This window comes from Babylonia areolata, chromosome 4, assembly GCF_041734735.1.
Source record: "Babylonia areolata isolate BAREFJ2019XMU chromosome 4, ASM4173473v1, whole genome shotgun sequence".
In the NCBI taxonomy this organism is placed as follows: domain Eukaryota; kingdom Metazoa; phylum Mollusca; class Gastropoda; order Neogastropoda; family Buccinidae; genus Babylonia; species Babylonia areolata.
In genome coordinates, this window is record NC_134879.1 from 7,876,169 (window position 1) to 7,898,258 (window position 22,090).

Genomic DNA, 22,090 nt, shown 5'->3' on the forward strand with positions numbered 1-22,090 from the left:
GAGAGAGAGAGAGAGAGAGAGAGAGAGAGAGAAAGAGAGAGAGAGAGAGAATCAAGCTGTGTAAGCTCTGTTGCCTTTATGTGGGTGTGTGCGTTTGCGTGTGTGTGTGTGTGTGCATGCACATGTGTGTAAGCAAGTGTACATGCATGTGCATGTGCAATGAATATATTTGGAATTTTTGGATTTCTTCACACACAAACACACACACACATACACATGCACAAAGTTCAAACACACGTTGAGAAAAAGGGAAAAATCTAAGCAAAACATTCAGTGACACTTGTATTTCATTTTCTAAAAATAGTGTCAGTAATCAGCATGAAAGCAAACAAGAGTACTAGGTCTACACAGGGTGGAACATCAGGATGCAGACAAATTGCTTGCTGCGTCAGGGGGGGATAAATGGTCTGGGATCTTCTCCAGGCGATGCTGCACACATAACAGACATACATGCATGAAATTCATGTTCTACATTTATCAGCAGTAACAAAAACTGACAAAGAGCAGAGCATACAGGCCACAGAGATGAGATACTTCAAAAAACTCCATCAGCACCTCCTTCAGAAATCATATCACCAATGACAAAGTGAGAAACAAGAGTCAGACAAACAATCGGATACAATGAAAATCTAACCACAGTGAAGAGATGCAAACTTAAGTGGTATGGGCACATATCATGATCAGCAGGACTTGCTAAGACAATCCTGCAAGGAACAGTGCAAGAAAGGAGAGGCAGACAGAAAAAGAGATGGGAGGACAATATCCCAAAATGGACAGGCCTGAAACAGAGCAAAATGTTGAGAAAGACAGAGAGTTTAGTTCAGTTCAGATGCTCATGTAGGCGTCACTGTGTTTGGACAAATCCATATACGCTACACATCTGCTAAGCAGACGCCTGACCAGCAGTGCAAACCAATGCGATTAGTCAGGCCCTGAGGGAAAGTAAAATGAAATATTAATAATAATGTCCATCTGCATAGCGCTTATCCTGCGGCTGTAAGTGCCTTTCATAATATACCTATTAATATAAATAAGAAACCAGAATATAATAAAATAAATAAATAAATAAAAAAGATTAGATACAACTTGCAAACCACTTAAAAACAGTGTAACATCACTCACAACTTACTCAGCTCTCTCAACTCACCCACATGATAAAATATCAAGATACAAACTCATTAGAATTAATACATGTATTGAAAAGTAAAACAACACTTACAATTCACACACACCTTCCACTTCACCCCAGCACACCCCAAGTAAAAAAGATAGATAGATTAATTAATCAATTAATCAATCAATCAATAAAAGAATTATTTTTTAATAAATAAATAAATACAAGAAAGGCAAGGCCTTCAAGACTCACTTGTGATACACTTTTAAAAAAATCCAAGCTTTTTATGTATTGAGTATAATGCATTTACTGTTATATTTATATTTTTTGTATTCTCTAAACTTGGCACTTTGATCTGATATTCGACCCAACCAAAGATCTATCATTATTATCATTTTTTGTTCAAACAGGAACTTCTTTTGCTAAGCGTGGAAGTTTTATTTATTGCAAACGTTTTGGTGTAGGCAGTAAAACAAGGGAAATTACTCTGCTGGGAACTTAGTTTGCTTTAAACTGATCTTTCTCATCTTAAACATTACATTTTGAAATTATACTCAATACGTAAAAAGCTTGCATTTTTTTAAAACAGTGCATCACAAGTGAGTCTTGAAGGCCTTGCCTCTCTTGTTTCAAAATGTAATGTTTAAGATGAGAAAGATCAGTTTAAAGCAAATTAACTCCACTAGCATTACATAGTAATTTCCCTTTTTTTCTATCTGCACCAAAACGTTTGCAAAATAAATAAAGCTTCCATGCTTAGCAAAAGAAGTTCCTGTTTGAGCCAAAAATGATAATAATGACTGCTCTAGCTGTTGGGTCAGAATATCAGATCAAAGTGCCAAGTTTAGAGAATACAAAAAATATAAATATAACAGTAAATGCAGTTTGCATATAATTAGGCTTCATTCTTTATTTTTTTGTGCCCATCCCAGAAGCGCAATATTGTTTTAAACAAGATGACTGGAAAGAACTGAATTTTTTCCTATTTTTATGCCAAATTTGGTGTCAACTGACAAAGTAGTTGCAGAGAAAATGTCAATGTTAAAGTTTACCACGGACACACAGACACACACACACACACACACACAGACAACCGAACACCGGGTTAAAGCATAGACTCACTTTGTTTACACAAGTGAGTCAAAAATGAAATATAAGAAAAAATAGTAATATGAATGATAATATTGATAATACAAATCAATAAATAAATAAAGAAACAAACCAATATTGTTATAAATAAACACACAAGCACAAGCACACACACACACACACAAAACATATGCAATAAATGATCAGTCTCACAGATATGAAAGCAAAGACAAATGTAAACAGGCCTAGCACTATACATAAAAGCACACAAATCCTGACTCCTGTGCACACAGCGTGCGCACACACTCATTATTTATTTATTTATTTGTCTATCTTCTTGTGTCTTGTTCTTCTTCTTCGTTCGTGGGCTGCAGCTCCCATGTTCACTCTTATGTACATGAAGTGGGCTTTTATGTGAATAACCATTTTACCTCACCATATAGGCAGCTTTCGAGGGTCTTGTGTCTTATAAACCTTAAGGTTTCATGATATCAAAATTTATGATATTCTATTCTATTCACACATGTGCACAAACATCTACATTCCCCATATGCCACATTACCTCCACACACACACACCCACACACACTCACATTCCCCATTTCCAACATTACCCACACACACACACACACCTATCCACACCCACATATACTCAAACATGCACAATACATGTACTACATTCCACAGCTCACACAACATCCACAACACAGATGTACACCCCCACCCCCAACAAACACACACACATACACACACACTCATACACATATGTATACACATATGTCCACACACACACATACTGCCACTGATTTGCCTCAAGAGAGGTGAGAAAAAATCTCTGATGAAATGAATGTGTTGCTCAGTCAAATGTATTTGGGAAAGCCCAGAAAGGCTATCTTCCTGTCTGAAGAAATTTATGTTATGTTGGTTTGGAAATTATGCCAATAGTCATTTGATTAACAAAGGACCATGCTCGGCCTTTCAAGCTAGAATTACGGCTGCTCCCACTTTCTGTGAGGCGACCAATGGTGTGATGACCTTATGACTGTTTTTTTAGGTTCTCTTTTACTTTTCTTAGGATTTCAGATCTTACCAGATGTAGACAAAGAACAAGAAGAGACAGAGAGAACTGGTTACCAGGTCATCTGTGGTCTCCTATGGCTGAAGACTACTGGACAGAACAACAACAAAAACCGACAGAGAGGGAGAGAGAGTGAGGGGACAGGAAGGGGAAGTTTTGTTGACTTAATTCTATAATTACAGGTGACTGAAAAGACACAGAATGCAACAGCTAATCAATCACTTAATTTATAGCTGAATAATCTTTTACCTTAAAATGATGTCAATGACATGAAATATATCAGCACAGAATGTGGCATGAGTGTGACTGACCTTGGTGACCTTCATGGCCATGCCTTCAGGCAGATTGCGCTGTATGTACTCCAGGAAAGTGTCAGCTGTGGAACCCGTCAGATGCTTCAACTGCAATCAGTCACTGCACTGATTTGTGTTCTGTTGTGTTGTGTTGCGCTGCATTGCATTGTTGTATTGCTTTTTGTCACAACAGATTTCTGTGTGAAATTGAGGCTGCTCTCTAGGGGGGGGGGGGAGGGGGCCGGGGGAGTGAAAGCATCATAACAAGACAGTGAAATGCTAGCCTTTTCTTTTTTCTGTCTGCAAGCGTATTTGTTTTATCATATCAAAGTGGAATGTTTTACAGAATTGTGCCAGGAACAACCCTTTTATTGCTGTGGTTCCTTTACAAGTACTAAGTGCATGCTGTAAACATGATCTTAATTTACTTTGTCACTCGAAAGATTAGCACCCAGATCACCACCAAAGTCTAGAGGAATCTGTATATGAGATTTGAATCCATGGACACTCGCTTCCTAGTCGGATGCATTACCACTAAGCCACCGCTCCACATTTTTCTTTCATCACAGAAACTGCAAAACTTATGCCTGTTTAAAAATAAACAGGACTTTTCAAACACAAACTGCAATGTTTCCCCCCCCCAACACTGACCATCTACTGACTGAATTTGACTTGTACTTGGCTAAAATCTGAAATGTCTACATATCTGTATGACCCAAACTAAAGCCAGGAAATACAATGTCATGTCAACTGGCACTTTTGAAATCTAAAATTTTCTTACCTCAGTCCAATTATTAGCAAAAGCCACAAAAATTCATACAACTGAATTCTAAAAAATTTCAAAGATAAAGTCGCTGTAGCAGATGAAACATGTGATTCCAACATTGACATTGATGACATCAAAACCAATATTCATTACAGCTATTTCAAAGCCAGACAGATCAGTATCAGACTTCACCTGACGCTGCATCAATCACCAACAACAGCACAACTAAAGTCCCTGAGACTGATGGACACAAGTTATTTATTGAATCTGCTCCTTTCCATTCATTCTTTTTACTTCTTTTTTTTTACTTTTCTAACAGCTGATGTGGTGTTGTGTGCATGGATCAGTCCACATGCTTTGACACCTTGAAACTGAAACTATCATTCGAAAATGTCTTCTTTTTTTTCTTCTTTTTATTCCATCTTTGGGCTTTCAACTTTGTTATAGGATCATAAGAAATCATCCTGTTAGTGGTATAATAATTATTCATTCTGAGGTAATGTACAAACATAGATTTTTCTTTTTAATATTGAATGTGCACATACAAAAACTTAACCAAGACATACGTAAGTAAAGCCACACATACATACATTATGCAATGACACCACCTCCCCCCACCCCCACACCCCCTCACACAGAGGGCATATCTGCAGATGAGGAAACAATGATTGTCTTCTGTTTTTTTAAAGTGTGGATGTTTTACAGTTCATTTTTCATGAAGAAAAGAAAACACACATTACATAAGTCTTACAATAAGACTGGAGGGCGCATGCGCGAGCAGGAAATACCACCGTAACCATCTTGCAAACATTTTTTTAACTTTTCGATTCTAAATAATAGTTTTTGTAGCTTATTTTTTTCAAAGGTACATTTATAAATATGGTAGAAAGGTAAAATAAAGGAAATTGAACCCTTCATAAACTTTTGGACCATTTGTAATATCAAAACTGAAATTGAAACTCACAACTCAGTAGTTCTGCCACCTTCAAAACAGACCAAAATGTGAACAAAACAGAAATATCGAAAGTGGTCAGTGGAAAAATTCACCATGGCCAGCCTTTCAGCAAGTCTACTTCTCCTTGTCATCTTCTATGTCCACATCAAATCACCCCTGCCAGGAAAGACTCCTCTCTGCACGCCTGGGCCACTTCTGCTTGGGAAGAAAGTAAGACAGAGCCGGAAGCCCTGCCACTACAGAAAGTGCCAGGTCAGTCCGTTCCTGGTTCTATCCCTCATGCTAGCGGGCAATGTGCATTGTAATCCTGGACCACACCGACAAGCAAGTACCTTCCCCTGTGGCCTTTGTGACCAGAACACTGACTGTGTTGCTTGCGATGAATGTAGTGTGTGGTATCACAGGTCTTGCTTGGAGTTTTGCACCGCAGACTTCAGCCTGCTTCAACGTCAGAGCATACAGTGGATATGTCATAAATGTGACAGCATCAACTGTGGTAGCTTCACCTTCCACAGCTACTCTATAGATAGCAACAACTTCTATCAGCCTCTATCAGACCTATCTATTGATTCCTTCAACTCCTCCTATCTCTTCAGTCCTATCAAAACCAGCAGCCCCCTCAACCTAAGCAAAAACAAGGAAAAACCAGCTTCCATACCACAGCCACAGCAACACCCAATGAATGGCACCTAGCACAGTCCATCTCAAAGTCAAAACAAGACTCCCCAGCAGTACAGTCAACCACAGCAGCCCTCATACTCAGGCTCTACATCCAACAAAAGCAATTCCATCCGAGCGCCAAAGAAAAAGAACTTGAGGGTGCTCACTGTCAATTGCCGGAGTGTCATCAGAAACTGGGCAGAATTTCACGCACAATCCAAAACATCAACCAAAGTGGTTGAGGCCTTCCTAAAAGAATATACGGCCTACAGAAAGGATAAAGGAACTGTAGGGGATAGGGTATTCATCCTGGTGCATAAAAGCCTTGTGTCATCAGCGCTTCCAGAGCTCGATGCAGACTGCGAGATGATCTGGGTGAAGATCCACCTCCAAGGAAACAAGGACCTGACTGCCGGCTGTTTCTACATGCCCCATGGCTCACAGAAAGACCTAAGCAAATTAAACAAAAGCCTTAAAAAAAATCATGAGCGCTCAGAAACAGCAAACCGTCCTCTTGGCAGCAGAGTTCAACTGTCCGGATGTTGACTGGAACACAGTGGCCTCTAATGTAACAGACTGTCTAGTACAGTTGGAGCTCACTGACATCACCTCAACTGCCCAGCTAACCCAGGTCCATGAACAGCCAACCAGGGAGAACAATATGCTTGACTTGGTTTTTACCTCAAACCCACAAATCACCAGGAGCTCTTCATCTATCCCTGGAGTGTCGGATCACCATGCAGTAGTGACAGACTTCAAAACGAAGCCACAAAGAGCAAAAGGGAAGCCACAACGTCACTATCTTTATTCAAAAGCAAAGTGGGAAGATCTCAACAGGGACATTAACAAGATCGCTGAGACCATCAAAGACATGAGCAAAGAAGGTGCAGATGTTGAATCCACATGGGGGGAGTTCAAGACACCATTAATGTCAGCCGTCAAGATGCATATCCCATCAAACCTCCGGCGAAAAAACTACAGCCTTCCATGGATCAACAGACACATCAGGAAGCTACTGAAATGAAAAAAGTGGCTATACAAACAGCAAAGAAATATGGTGACTGGAAAAACTACACGTTCTGTCAAAAAGAATGCAGGAGATAGTTCAGGAGGACTGAGTAGGAGTAAGTAAACACAACAATTGAAAAAGGCCTGAAGGAGAACAGCTCCAAGCCATTCTGGCAATATGTGAAAGCGAGACGCCAGGACAGTGTCGGAGTAGCACCCATGAAGAAAGGCTCTACTCTTCTTAACGACAGCATCACCAAAGCTCAGATCCTCCTGCAGCAGTTCTGCTTGGTATTCACGACAGAAGATGACGCAGCACTATCAGCAATGGATGGACAAGCCTACACGATCATCGACAATTCGTCCGTGGAAGTTAACGGTGTCCTGAAACTGCTGAGGAATTTGAATCCACCCAGATCCTCTGGCCCTGATAGCATACCGAACAGAATGCTAAAAACTTGTGCAGAATCCATAGCTTAACCCCTTACAACCATTTTCAACCACTCTCTCCAGACTGGACAACTACCATCTGACTGGCGCTCAGCAAACATCACGGCCATCTATAAGAAAGGTGACAAAAACTGAGCAGAAAACTACAGGCCAGTTTCGCTTACCTCAATGGCCTGTAAACTTCTGGAGCATATCGTTTGCCAACACCTCCAAACACACCTAGAGAAGCATGGAATCCTATTGGACAAAAACCATGGCTTCAGGGCTGTCCACTCATGTGAGACACAACTCCTCACCATGACAAATGATCTCCATGAGTCAAATGATGCTGGGAGGCAGACAGATATGATTGTCCTTGACTTCAGCAAAGCCTTTGACAAGGTCCCCCACAGCAAACTTTTGCATAAAATGGATCACTACCGAGTCAGAGGCCCAGTCTACACATGGTTCAGCAACTTCCTGGGAGGGAGGAAGATGAGGGTAGTTCTGGATGGCGAGGCATCCGAAGAAGCAGCGGTCTCTCACAAGGCAAAGTGTTGGGCCCATTACTCTTCCTCTGCCACATCAATGACCTGCCGGAATCAGTGAGATCAATGGTATGGCTCTTCATTGATGACTGCTTGCTGTACCAAGAAATCTGCAGCTTCCAGGACCATCTGACCCTGCAGGCAGATCTCAGAAACCTAGAAGAATGGGCTAAGAAGTGGGGCATACATTTCAACGCCCAGAAGTACTATCTGCTCTCCATCAAAAGCATTTCATCCTACCTCTATAGCCTGAGAGGAGTCATACTGAAACAAGTACAAGAAATCCCCTATCTTGGAGTACAAATCGCGAGGGACTTGAAATGGTCCTCACATATCTGCAATATCTGCCGCAAAGCTGGATCGACCCTAGGATTCCTGTGCCGGAACATCCGGAACTGTCCTAAAGACTGCAGGCGCCTAGCATATACAACATTGGTCAGATCCAAGCTGGAATACAGCGCGACAGTGTGGGACCCGTACCAGAGACAGGACATTGAGAAGCTGGAGAGAGTGCAACGCCAAGCAGCATGTTTTATTACCGGAGACTACAAGTCCAGGAATCCCGGATGCATAAGGGGCATGCTGAAGGAACTAAACCTACCGCCCATGGAGGGAAGATGCAGGCACCAACGCCTCAGCCTCTTCTATAAGATTGCTGAGGGTGTCCTCCCAGCTATCCCAGTGGAAAAACTCCTAACTCCGGCCCCCACAAATAACCGCAGAATTAAGCCCACCAGATTTGAGGGATTCAAAACAACAAATGTACTAAAAAGACAGGCCATCAACCACTCCCGTGGATTCCAGGTCCCCGATGCGAGAACAAAACAATATCGTAGCTCATTCTTCATCAGGACTGCCATGGAGTGGAACCAACCGAGTGAGGCCACTGTCACCGTAGGCTCCATCAGTGCATTTTCATCAGCACTAAATTTTTTTTGTTTTTGTTTTTAATAGGGTTTTGCTTCTGGAAGTGGGGCCTGGACTCTTCTGGCTGAACCGGGGGTTTTGATGGTAGATAGTTTTCTTTAGGTCTTTCTCTGCCTATATTTTCTGCTAGGTACATGCATCCTCCTAGTACTGTCGTGTCAGAAGTGGCGTCTGCCAGATCCAGATAATGTATTTATTATATTCAGTTGTATTCCAGGATTTTAAAGATTCAATTAAAACAGTTCCTTTTAGTATTTTACACCAGCTATGAACAGTTTTTTTCATCTTTTATATCATTTTTTTTTCATTAAACATGCACATCAACAAACAACAGAGTGTAGTAGAACCAACTATCAATAAATTTGGAATGATGGAGTTTCCCGTCGGACCGATGGATGAGTAGGCAGGCAGGCTTTTCTGTCAGTGTATGTCCTCATATGGGAGAAGAGGCCGATTCTGGATGCGCAGCACTTCCCACAGGTGTTGCAAGGGAAAACGTCTCCAGAAATTGAGCCCTGCTTCCTTCTCTCACGCTTCTCCTTAATGGCCAGCGTTCTCTTGTTTTCAAACATCTTTATGCCACTAGAGCACAGCATCCTCCAGCGAGAGTGGTCAAAGGTATCAGTTTCCCAGGAAGTGATGTCTATGTCACAGGCTTTGAGGTCTGTCTTCAAGATGTCCTTGAAGCGCTTGCAGGGTCTTCCAAGTTCGCGGTGGCCTGCCTTCAGCTGGCCATACAGTAGCATCTTCGGGATCCTGCTGTCTGTCATGCAGACAATGTGTCCTGTCGAGCGTAGCTGGCACTGGATCAGCAGGCTTTCGATGCTGGGCAGGCCGCTCCTCTCTAGGACCTGGAGGTTGGAGACCCTGTCTTGCCACTTTATGCCGAGGATCTTTCGTAGGCATCTCTGATGAAACTGCTCAAGTTGTTGAATGTGACGGCGATACGTCGACCATGTTTCACAGCTCTGTAGGTTTTCATCTTGGTGCTGAGCCTGATGATTTTGTTGTTCCACAGCCTGTTGTTCAGTCTGCCATAGGCAGAGCTGACCTTGGCGATGCGCAGCATCACTTCTGCATCAAGGGTTCCGTTGCTGCATAGGATGCTGCCCAGGTAGCAAAACTTGTCAACTGACTTGATCTCTGTGTCATCGATCTTGATTGCAGGTGGGGGTGAGGCACTGGCGTTCTGTGAGCTAGCTGGTACTCGGTCTTGCTGAGGCTGATGGTGAGTCCAAAACGCCTGCAGGAGGTTGAGAGCCTGTCCATAATGAACTGCATGTCCTCATGGTGTGTGCAGCAAGCTCGCAGTCATCAGCAAAGAGGAACTCTCTCAACAGTGCCTCAAACACCCTGGACCTAGCGTGGAGTTGTCGCAAGTTGAAAAGTTTGCCATCTGTGCGAAACTGAATGTAGACGCCCTGGTCACAGTCTTGGAAGGCGTCAATCAGCATGGCAGAGAAGAGAATGGAGAACAATGTGGGTGCCAGGATGCAGCCCTGCTTCACTCCATTTACCACAGGGAACGAATCTGACATGTCAGTATTTTCCTGTACTCTCACCTGCATGCCATCGTGGAATGATGCAATCAGCTGGATTAGGCTCTCTGGGCAGCCAAACTTTAGAAGGATCTTCCACAGACCACGGCAGGTCTACAAAGACAATGTGGAGCTCCTTGTTGTGCTCACAGCACTTTCTCTTGCATCTGGCGTACGGCAAACACCATGTCACATGTTCCCCTGCCTGAGCGGAAGCTGCACTGTGCTTCAGGGATGACTGTGTTGGAAACATGGTCCACCAGTCTGTTCAGTATGATGCGGGCGAAGATCTTGCCGGTGATGCAGAGGAGAGAGATTCCACGGTGGTTATCGCAGGATGTTTTGTCTCCCTTCCATTTGTAAATGTGGACAATTGAAGCATCCTTGAAATCCTGGGGGACCTCCCCTCTCTCCCAGATAGACTGGAACAGGTCCGTCAGCTTGTCTGTCAGCACCTCGCCTCCATACTTGTAGATGTCGGCCTGGATTCCATCTGCTCCTGGTACTTTTCCTGACTTTGTCAGCTTCAGGGCCTTCCGGGTCTTGGCCTTGGTGGGAGGGGCAGCTAGCGAGTCATTGACTGGTAGCTGTGGGAAGGCTGCAATTGCCTCGTCAGATACGGACGAGTCCCTGTTGAGGAGGGTGTTGAAGTGCTCTGCCCAGCCAGCAAGGATGTCTTTCTTGTCTGTCAGGAGGGTGGTCTGGTCCAAGGCTCGGACAGGGGTTGATCCTGTGACTCTCGGCCCACACACAGCTCAGAGACCATCATGGAAGGTCTTTGTGTTTGAGCATCAGCAGCGGACTGAAGCTCTTCGGACTTTCTCTCCCACCAGGTGTTCTTCATCTCATGCAGCCTCTTCTGTACGAGTTGCTTGGTTTGCAAGTACTGGTTATTCTTCCTCTGGCAGTCTTTATCGGAAATGTGATCCTGATGCCGTATATGCAGTGTGTTCAGGAGCTTGGAGATTCCAGAGTTATTCTCATGAAACCAGTGGCTCCTCTGTACAAAGCCAAGTGTGTCAGCTGCTGCTGTGTTCACAGCATCTCTAAAGGTGCTCCATACCTCTTCTATATCGATGCAAGAATTTCTTAGAGAGCTGCTTGGATTTGCTGCTGCAGCACGTCCTTGGTGATAGGGAAGCAGTGGATGTTCAGCTTCCTAGGGGGTTTCTGCCTGGCTGGTTGGAGCTTGCTTGCAAGTCTGATGTTCATCTTGCTGCGTACCAGGTAATGGTCCGACCAGCAGACTGCTCCTCTCATGCAGCGTGTAATGGAAACATCACCTCTGTCCCTCTGCCGGACAATCACATAGTCCAGCATGTGCCACTGCTTGGAGCAGGGATGCATCCATGTGTTCTTGTACTTGTCCGCTTGTTGGAAGAGGATGTTGGTTATGGTCAGTCCATGCTGCGCGCAGAGGGACAGCAAAAGCAGTCTGTTGGAGTTGCACTTGCCAGTGCCATGCTGTCCTAGGACTTTTGGCCATGAGGAGAAGTCCACACTGATGCAGGCATTGAAATCCCCAAGGATGAGCAGCCTGTCCTTTCTGTCTACCGCTGAAATGGTGTGGCTGAGCTCCTCATAGAAGGCTTCTTTGATGTCATCAGGGTTGGTCATCGTCAGGGCATAGCAGCTGATGACTGTGGTGAAGCGATCCTCAGACAGCTTCAGACGCAGGGTCATCAGCCTATCGTTTATTCCATGTGGAAGGCTGTCAAGCTGTCTTCCAAGTTTGGTTCGTCAGTATGGCAAAGCCCACGCCTGAGGTTCTTGGGGTGCTTTCCGGCTTCCCAATGCAGTAGAAGGTGTGGCCCCCTCCAACTTCATCCAGCTGGGTTTCACCGGCAAACCTGGTTTCACTCAGGGCTGCTATGTCCACCTGGTAGCAATCAAGCATTCTAGCAATGAGCGCTGTGTGCCTTTCTGGTCTGTCATCTCTGTCCAAAAGGGTGCGAACATTCCAGGCACCAAGAGTCAAGGCATGACTCCTGGTTCTTTTCTTCTGTTGTTCTTGACCGCTAGTGTTGGATGTCCAAGTAGGTGCGGCTTCCTACTTGGTTCTAGGTGAGGCAGGCTTTGTTTAGGGATCCTTTTATCTCCCCTTCCCCGTGTGGGGAGAGCAGTTCTGTCCCTAAAAAGGGCTGCTCTGATGCTGTGTGAGGATACGGGCACTGCATCTGCCCCAGTCTACGGCGGACGACCATCACCCCACAGCCGCCTGCGTGCAGAGTTGTGACTAGGAACTGCCAGCAGCATCCTCTGCCTGTCCCCGTTACCACTTCTCTATCGCTGCATAGCTTGGGAAAGCTGGGTGTTGTAGGGCAAGCTCGTCGTTCCGACATTTGCCTGGTTGCCTGACCAGCACAGGTGACTTTTTTTTAGTGAAGAGGAGTTGTGCAGTCCCTTCCCCACTCTCTTGCCTACCAACACTCAGAGTCCCACAGGTGCAGATACTGCCACATGCAGAACGGCCTCAACAGGTGCAGGTTTTTTCTTCGGAGTTCCATCTCCTAGGACTTCCAGCCAAGGATAAGAGCTCGCCCTGCCCTTTGGTCATCCTCTTCCACCTTCACAGCCATTGGGAAAGGTTTCCTCCTCTGCCTGGTCCATCGCTGGGAGACTTCACATGCCGCAGGTAGTACTGGGTTACGTGGTACCAGTAGCAAGGGCTATGCCCCTGACCTGACCCATAAATTTGGTATAATCAGAGTTAATTACGGTAATATGCTTTTCAATCTGAAATAATGTTTTTAAATGTCAAGTATGCTTTTCAGTCTAAGATAGTGTTTTTTTTTAATGTTTTGTAAATTATTTCTTGTACAATGTATTGCTTGTACACAGCAAAACCACAGTATGACAGAAAGTCACCCACCTCAAACACAGTGAAATGTGACCGAGCCTCATACTGCACCATGTGTTTGCTGTAGATGTGCACAGACTTCAGCACTGTGTACCTCTTGATCACTTTCGGAGGTTCAAACCTGAACACACACACACACAGAAACACACACACACACAAATCAGATTTCAGATTTTCATCTAAAATCATAATGTGGACAGATGTTAAACTGAAAACACACAAGATTTAACACTACGTTATATCGTTATTATTTTTCATTTTTAAGAAGTAAACCTATAAAACATGAAATGATATACAATCATTTGAAATACAATTATTACAAAAAGATACATAAGGCAAAAGCTACAAAAACTATGCTTTTTGCTCATTATTAGAACACATGTTTCTGTCAAACAGAAAGTTGTGTGTAGGAGTGTGAATGCTTCCACCAAAGCCAGGCAGACCTGCCCACATTGATCTGTGTTTCACTCTTTTAACTCTCTCCATATGAACGGCGAAAGAAACGACGTTAACAGCTTTTCACCCCAATTACCATCATCAAAATATTGCAATCGGAAGGCTCTTATACTGAAGAGGTAAATGTTGAGAAAGAAAACCACAATTCTGACGACAGAAGCTAAAGGTTGGGTCATTCAGACACCCACTGGACACCTGAGGGGTCTGTGTAGAGGAGAAGAGAGGACTGGCCGTACTGAGTGGGTTAATGTGTTGGCAATTGTTATGATCAAATCTATCAATGTTTTAATCTTTAGCTGACTTTATCATGGCTTTCTGGGCTGGGTGCTGTAAAACAAAAACCCGGAATGCTTGATGAAAGCATGACACAAATTTCTCAAAAGCTTTTTATGTTTCACACAAAATATTCTGAATTTTTCCCCTTGCAAACATACCTGGGGTTGTAATAATGGGATACCACTGCTAAATACAGGCACACAGGCAGTCTACTTAATTTGATACTTGATTTTCTTCCCCTGCAGGACTCACATCACAATACAAAAATGGGCAATAAGACAACCCTATTGCTACCAAACTCACAATCTGGCTATCCAACTCACACTCGGTCTATCCAGCTCAGACTATGGCTATTCAACACAGACTCTGGCTACTCAAAGCAAACCCTGGCTACTCAACTCACACTCTGGCTACTAGCACTATCCAGCTTGCACTCTGGCTACTCACACTCTGGCTAATCAACTCAAACTCTGGCTACAAACACTTGGGCTATCAAACTCCCACTCTTGCCACTCATACTCTGGCTGCTCAGTTCACACTCTGGATACTCAACCCTCATTCTCGGTAATAACACTCAGCTCAGCTCTCACTCTTGCTACTCAACTATCAAACTGGCTACTACGCTCACTCTTGCTACTCGGCTCTCACTCTGGCTACTCACACTTTGACACTCTAACAATTGACACTCTGGTTAGTCAACTCACACTCCGTCTATCTTTAGTAGCTGAAGTGTGAGTAGACAGAGTGTTAGTAGCTAGAGTGAGAGCTGAGCAGCCAGAGTGTGAGTAGCCAGGGTGAGAGTTGAGTAGCCAGAGTGTGAGTAGCCAGAGTATGGGTTGTAGACAGAGTGTGAGTTGGATAGCCAAAGTGTGAGTGGCCAGATTTTTGTTGTTGTTGCCTTGGTGAAGCAATAGGGTTGTCTTATTGCCCCTTTTTGTATTGTGATGTCCTGCAGGGGAAGAAAATCAAGTGGCAGTCCTGCCAGAATTTGTGTTTCATGCACATTATTTGTGATGTCAGCACCATCAACTTTTATAGTTGATTACTTCATTTTAAGTAAGAGTTGTGGTGCAAATAGAGCCATTATCTGTGGCTGTAATCCATAAACAACGAGCTGAAGGTGTTGAAAAACTATGCACAATCAGAATTATTGTTTTGAAATGAGCATTTCTTTATAGTTATACTTTAATTTATACTAAGGTATGCTATAGTGTACCTCATGCACAAAACGCTTTGTTACTGTGGTACGCTGTAGCGTACAGCGAGTTTAAAAATTTGTAGTTCATAGGTTAACGGTCTTGTGCGAAACTAAATGGCACAGCTCTGTTTTGCAGTCACCCAAAATTGCACCTGTATTTTTGTTGTGGCTGAGAATGCCTTTGTTTGAGTACAATACATGCGAGCGTACAGTCACCCAACTCTGCCTTCTAACTCACTCACTTGACAAGATGGCATCTCCATTAATTTCGGCAAGTACTGTGGTTCAAAGTCGAATACAAACTGATTCTGTTGTGGATATCCACTCTGCATACACATTTGCCCATTCAGTTGCTACAATTAGGAAGTGTCTGTGGTTACAAAAGACCACATTTGTAAAATTTCTGTCATATGAGAAAAACTCACCCCCTTTATGTCAGCTGTTGAAAATCATGGATTTTTTCAAAATATGATAAATCAGTCAACAATAAAGTGAGTGCTTTGAAACTTTGCCAAATGTTAATCCATTCTATTCTTTATATCAACACAAAATTTCACAGCTGTATGTACTTGCATTCTTTTTTTAGATATTTTTCTTGTAACATAAACAAATGGCCATAACACAGAGTATAATGAAGGAAGTCATTGTGCAGTATAGAATGAGTTGTGTTCCAGCTTTAAATTCACAAGAGTATTTTTGTTGTCATAATGGCCTTTTCCTTGCTTAGGCTTGCAAAATAGCTTTGCAGTGAAAAGTGCAGTCACAGTAGTATCAACCCCTAGACTACTGCTGACAAGTGTGCTAATCTGCGAAGGGCTGTCACCTGAGACAGACTGAGCTTACAGGTCAGGATGCTGATCGCCATTCTTTACTTTGGCTTGTTCCTCTGGGGACTGCGTAACTTTTGTTTTCCTAAATCAATGATGCCACTTATTACACAAAATGTTGTTAATACGCTTTAAATTCATGCCACATTGATCTTTTGTCACCAAAGCTCAGGGGTCAAGGGGTTAAAGTCATGGATTCTTCTGGCAAGACATCATTATTGAGAGTTACTATATATATTTTTTGTTGTTGTTGTTGATGTCTTAAGCAGACTGCCTGTGTGTCTGTATTTAGCAGTGGTATCCCATTATTACAACCCCAGGTATGTTTGCAAGGGGAAAAATTCAAAATATTTTGTGTGAAACATATTAAAAAGCTTTTGAGAAATTTGTGTCATGCTTTCATCAAGCATTCCGGGTTTTTGTTATACAACACCCAGCCCAGAAAGCCATGATAAAGTCAGCTAAAGATTAAAACATTGATAGATTTGATCATAACAATTGCCAACACATTAACCCACTCAGTACGGCCAGTCCTCTCTTCTCCTCTACACAGACCCCTCAGATGTCCAGCGGGTGTCTGAATGACCCAACCTTTAGCTTCTGTCGTCAGAATTGTGGTTTTTTTTGTCAACATTTACCTCTTCAGTATAAGAGCCTTCCGATTGGTAATTGTGTTCAGGACAAATTTGATTAGTTATGATAATCAAGAGTCCCCAACAAACAAGCAGAATCTTTAATGTGCTGTGCCATGTCATTTTGCAGTATGTCTGTGAGTGATGTAAACATTCAGCTCAGTCACATGATCTCTCTAGATTTTTCTCAATGACTGTAGTAGATTCAAATTTACATGACACTATCCAACTCACACTTCGACTACTCAGCTCACACTCTGGCTACTCAACTCGCACTCTGTCTATCAAGTTCAGACTTGAATTATTCAACAAAGTCTCTGGCTACTCAACTAACACTATTGCTACTGACACTGGCTACCGACACTGCCTATCCAGATCACACTCTGGCTACTCTGGCAATTCAACACTAACTGGCTATCCAACTCGCATTCTTGCTACTCCTACTCTGGCTACTCAACTCTCATTCTGGGTAATAAAACTCTGGCTACTCAACCTACACTCTGGGTACTTGCACTCTGGCTACTCAACTAGCTACTCAACTCACACTCTGGCTACTCACACTCTGGCTACTCAACTCACACTCTGACTACAAACACTTGCTACTCATTCGCACTCTGGCTACTCACACTCTGGCCAGACAACTCACACTCTGGCTACACAACTCACACTCTGGTTATTCACTCTGGCTACTTAACTTGTATTCTATCTGCTAAAAATAGTAAAATCACAATCTGACAACTCAACTCACACTCTGGCTACTCAGTTCACACTCTAGCTATCAACACTGGCAACACAACTCACACTCTGATTAAACAACACAAACTCTGGCTACTCAACACTTTGGCTTTTCAGCTCACACCGGCTACTCAACTCAATCTGGGTACTCTTACTCTAGCTTCTCAACTCTCACTCAGACTGCTGAACTCACACTTTGGCCAGATTCAAGCCAAATTCATTGGCTGTCATGGTAACAAATTGGGTGTAACTTTTTAGCACGGCTCTGTCATGACTTTTGACCTCCATGGTCACCTGCCGGTAGAGGTCATCTGCTTCTTCTGTGTCCTCTCCTGTCTGGAAACATCAACAGGGGAAAAAAAAGCTACATTTGCCTAGTACAGACTATGAGCATGTTCAAAAAACAAGAAGAAAACAAGCTAGTAAACTGGATAAGTATGTAATTTTTTTTATAGTCTTTTCATACTGAAATGATTCCATTTATGATAAAATCAAAATGCCTCAGATATGGAACATATGGAAAAAAGAAATACAGCATGCAAGATCATGTGATAGATCTTCATATTAATAAATCCAGATAAAAATGAGGAAGAGGATATGGAAACTTATAGTGCTTATCTTCGGTCAGAGATCAAACAGAGCTTTACAAACACTGTGTCAATTGCACAGCGGGCTGCTTCCCTTGGCAGAGCTGACTGAGAACTACCTTTGGGCACTCATCATTTGTGTCCTGAGTCAGTCAGTCAAGTTTTAGTCATGCACCCATGCCCACTCACACAGACATGAAACTTTTTGAGTGTATGGCTGTTTATTTCCCTGCCATGTACTGGTGATGTAGGCAGCCATACTGTGTTTTCAGGGATGTGCATGCTGGGTATGTTCTTATAAATTTCCATAACCCAACGAACGCGGACATGGATTACTGGATCTTCAACATGAGTATTTGATCTTCTACATGCTATATAAGAAAAGGGTTTAGGAACTTGTAGGTCTGCACATGTTGACCTGGGAGATCAGAAAGATCTCCAAGGTGTGTTAGCGATCGAACATGGAAACTTGGGCAAGAATCCAGCGCTCTAACCTTTCAATCACTGCACCCAGAAAAAAAGAACATATCATGGGCTATACCTCTTTAAAAAACAAACACACTTTTGTTGTTTTTAAAATCTGTTATTTACTTAAAAGATGCAAATGAATGGAACATTTATTAGAATTATGCAGATCATTAACTACTTATGCAGCTAGTTAATTTGATATCAGAATAATTTATCAATCATAATTTATGAGAATAATTAAATCAATCAATCAAAATATGGAATGCTTCTTACTGTTCTTACTGGAGTGCAGTATGTCTGTGCTGCCACACATAAACTGGTGGGAGACTTAGCCAGGCAAAATCTTGGAATAACAACCTTCAATGACTGAGTATCACCAAGTCTGAAATCAAAGCAATAGACAGGAAGTGACTTTGAATGAGGAGCAAACTAGTCATCTTCTCCAAAGACATACCAGCCATGTACATTTAATGCAATTTATTCTTTCTTTTTAGAAATCAACAGTAATCAAGATATCATATGAATTAATGAATTACAAACACTACAGACAATCTGATTTTAAAGCAGTCTGGAAAAAGTTTATATATATATATATATATATATATATATATATATATACATACATACATACATACATACATATATATATATATATATATATATATATATATATATATATATACAGAGTACACAAGAGTACATGAAGATCTACAGATTGGTTTTAATATTGTTTTAGTTCATCTGAAAAAGACAATTAGCCAAATATTTGTAACAGAAATGTGTGGTTGTCTTGTTTCATTCACATAATTTTTGCATTCTGAACAATGCTTTGGTGTTGGGTATTGCATTTTCCAGGAATGCTGCTGTCCCTTTGCTCCACATTAAATTTATATTGTGTGTGATTTCTCCCAATTTCATAACATTATCAGGCAAGAGATACAAACACCCTTTGTATTGGTCAACTTGAGTGGAGTGAATGACACTTGAATATCGATAATTGTGCTCAATGTTATTTTTTATCTAAGCCATAGCACTCTTGTGGTCAGGAGTCCACCAGGACTGAACAATCTAAAGAAGACAAATTCATACCATAGGGTTCACATCCTCAACCACCTTGTTTCACTCAGTCTGCAGTGTAAACTTTTGCATCGCAGGAGGTAGTAAAACTCAGAAATCTATATATATTACAAAACAATCTTATTGTTCTATTCCTATACTATTTGTTTGGAAGTGAAAAAAAAAGAAGTGAATAATCAGAAACAGTACAGGCTAAATTGTATTATGTGTGAAGTTCATACCTTGCAAGCTGTCCAGTGTATCCACATTTGCAGCAAACTGCCCTTGTCACCTAATGACAAAAAGGATAACTTGCTCAGGCCTTATCTCTGATCAAAACATTATGCCCTCCTTCTCCCCAAAAGTCTCTGGAATACATGTACACAATTACACAACACCTGCAAACAGACACAGACAGGCACAGAGACAGACACACAGACGCACACAGTGTCAAACATGCAGAGGTCACAGACACAACCACAGGGAGAATAAAATTACATTCTGTGATATCACTCAAAAAAGCTTGCCAACTACCTCTTAATGGTGGGTGTGACGATTATAATCACATATCACTTGAGTAACGACTGATGGTGAGCATGCTGAAACTGGACATTCACGGAAGAAAGACTTACACATAAACCTATCACTTTTTTCCAAGCGAGGGAGACCAAAAAGTGTAAACTTTCAGAGTGACAAGGCCTATCATACACACATAAACACAAATGCGCGCACACACACACACACACACACACACACACACACACGTTTATTTTCTGTCTGCATCACTACATGTAATACAGTATGCATTTCAGCCACTTGGGTTAATAACGAAAGGAAGGCAGCAGACGGTCTGCAAGTCTTTTGGTGGGCTCGACAAAGTATACTGGCCATCAGTTTCAGATTCAAACACTGCCAGTTTCTGGCACAATCACAATGACAGTAAAATTTCTGTTACCCAAATGTGACCGAGTCGAAACAAGGTGGACGCCATTTTGAAACGATTTACCGGAGTTCAACGAACAAAGAACCAACACATCGAATAACACACATCGCATTAAATTTCTCGTTTTTCACAGATACAAACATACAGTCTTGACCTTTTATTTACAAACCCCACCAGAGTAAGCATTACCATTTGCTACCCCACAGATTATTGAACTGATAAACACAGGAATACCGTCGCACAAATAACCATGCCAGAACGTGCCACAAAGCGAAAAGATCAGGTAGAGAGGAAAAGGTCGCAGCCAACGCAAAGAATAACAGCAAAGTCTTTTGGTCATATGTCAAGTCGAAAACCAAATGCAGGTCAGGCATTGCAGATTTGAAAAAAGCTGATGGAAAAAAAACGACAACAGACAAAGAAAAGGCAGACGTTCTAAACGAATTTTTTCAAAGAGTCTTTACACAGGAAGAAGAGGAGAACCTACCACCACCACCCGAGTACAACATCCAGGAAATACTGCAAGAGGTAAACATCACTGAAGCAGATGTGAAAAAGCAACTTCAAAATCTGAAAACAAACAAGGCACCTGGACCCGATGGAATCCACCCTATGGTGTTGGCGAAGGCAGCAGGGTCTCTAGCACGTCCAATAGCACATCTATTCCGCCTCACTCTGGAACGTGGGGAAATTCCTAATGATTGGAAAGAAGCCACAGTCACTCCTATCTACAAGAGGAAAGGAAGCCGACAGCAGCCAGAAAACTACCGACCTGTCAGCCTGACCTGTATCCTGTGCAAGGTAATGGAAACGCTCATGAGGACACAAATAATGAATCATGGCCTACAGCGCAATGAACTACTATGTGAAGAGCAACATGGATTCGTTCAGGGGAAATCTTGCGTGACCAATTTACTGGAAACTCTCGATGACTGGACCAGGCTGATAGACTCCGGCAGGAGCATCAGTGACGTCGTGTATATGGACTTCCAAAAAGCCTTTGACACTGTACCGCACCGTCGTCTGCTGAAGAAAGTCGAAGCCCACGGATTAAAAGGCCCAATACTCAACTGGGTATCAGCCTTCCTTGGAGACCGAAAACAAAGAGTCAGAATCAATGGAACCTTATCAGACGAAGTAGCTGTCACAAGCGGTATCCCTCAAGGCAGTGTACTAGGACCAATCCTGTTTGTCATCTATGTCAACGATCTACCGAAACATGTACAAAACACCGTCAAACTGTTTGCAGATGACACAAAAATCTATGCCGCTAGCGACAACCAGGAATCGACCGCATCGCTCCAGCAAGACCTAGACAGCCTTTAGAGTTGGTCAAACGATTGGCTTCAGTCTGAGATTCCACCCACAGAAATGCAAAGTGATGAAAATTGGCACACGAAAATCAATAGCATCGTACCATATGAAGCATGTAGATGCTGAAACCGGAACCATCAGTGAAATACCCTTGGCAGAAAGTGAGGTGGAAGCGGACCTCGGTGTTCAAGTTGATAACGACCTCAAATTTAAGCAGCACGTGGACAGTGTCACAGCAAGAGCGAACAGTGTAATTGGCATAGTCATCCGCAGAACCTTCGAGTTCTTAGACTGCAAGCTCTTCATCCAGCTGTACAAAACAATAGCGAGGCCT

The 22,090-nt window shown here is 42.6% G+C and overlaps 1 protein-coding gene across 4 annotated transcripts; it reads right to left on the reverse strand.

The window, feature by feature from the left end:
* Nucleotides 1-265: 265 nt before the first annotated feature.
* LOC143281554 (small ribosomal subunit protein uS10m-like) lies at nt 266-20,709 on the reverse strand. Of its 4 annotated transcripts, none has more exons than XM_076586778.1 (7): nt 20,677-20,709; nt 19,742-19,791; nt 18,717-18,825; nt 17,582-17,724; nt 13,277-13,385; nt 3,592-3,681; nt 266-429 (listed from the first exon to the last, which is right to left on the reverse strand). In XM_076586778.1, exons 1-7 carry the CDS (start codon nt 20,692-20,694, stop codon nt 361-363), a joined length of 588 nt encoding a protein of 195 aa, XP_076442893.1. In that variant the 5' UTR covers nt 20,695-20,709; the 3' UTR covers nt 266-360. The 4 variants fall into 4 exon arrangements, with proteins under 4 accessions (XP_076442893.1, XP_076442894.1, XP_076442892.1 ...); XM_076586779.1 differs by lacking the exon at nt 20,677-20,709 and adding an exon at nt 20,632-20,650; XM_076586777.1 differs by lacking the exon at nt 20,677-20,709 and adding an exon at nt 20,455-20,496 and having other exon boundaries at nt 18,726-18,825.
* Nucleotides 20,710-22,090: the final 1,381 nt, after the last annotated feature.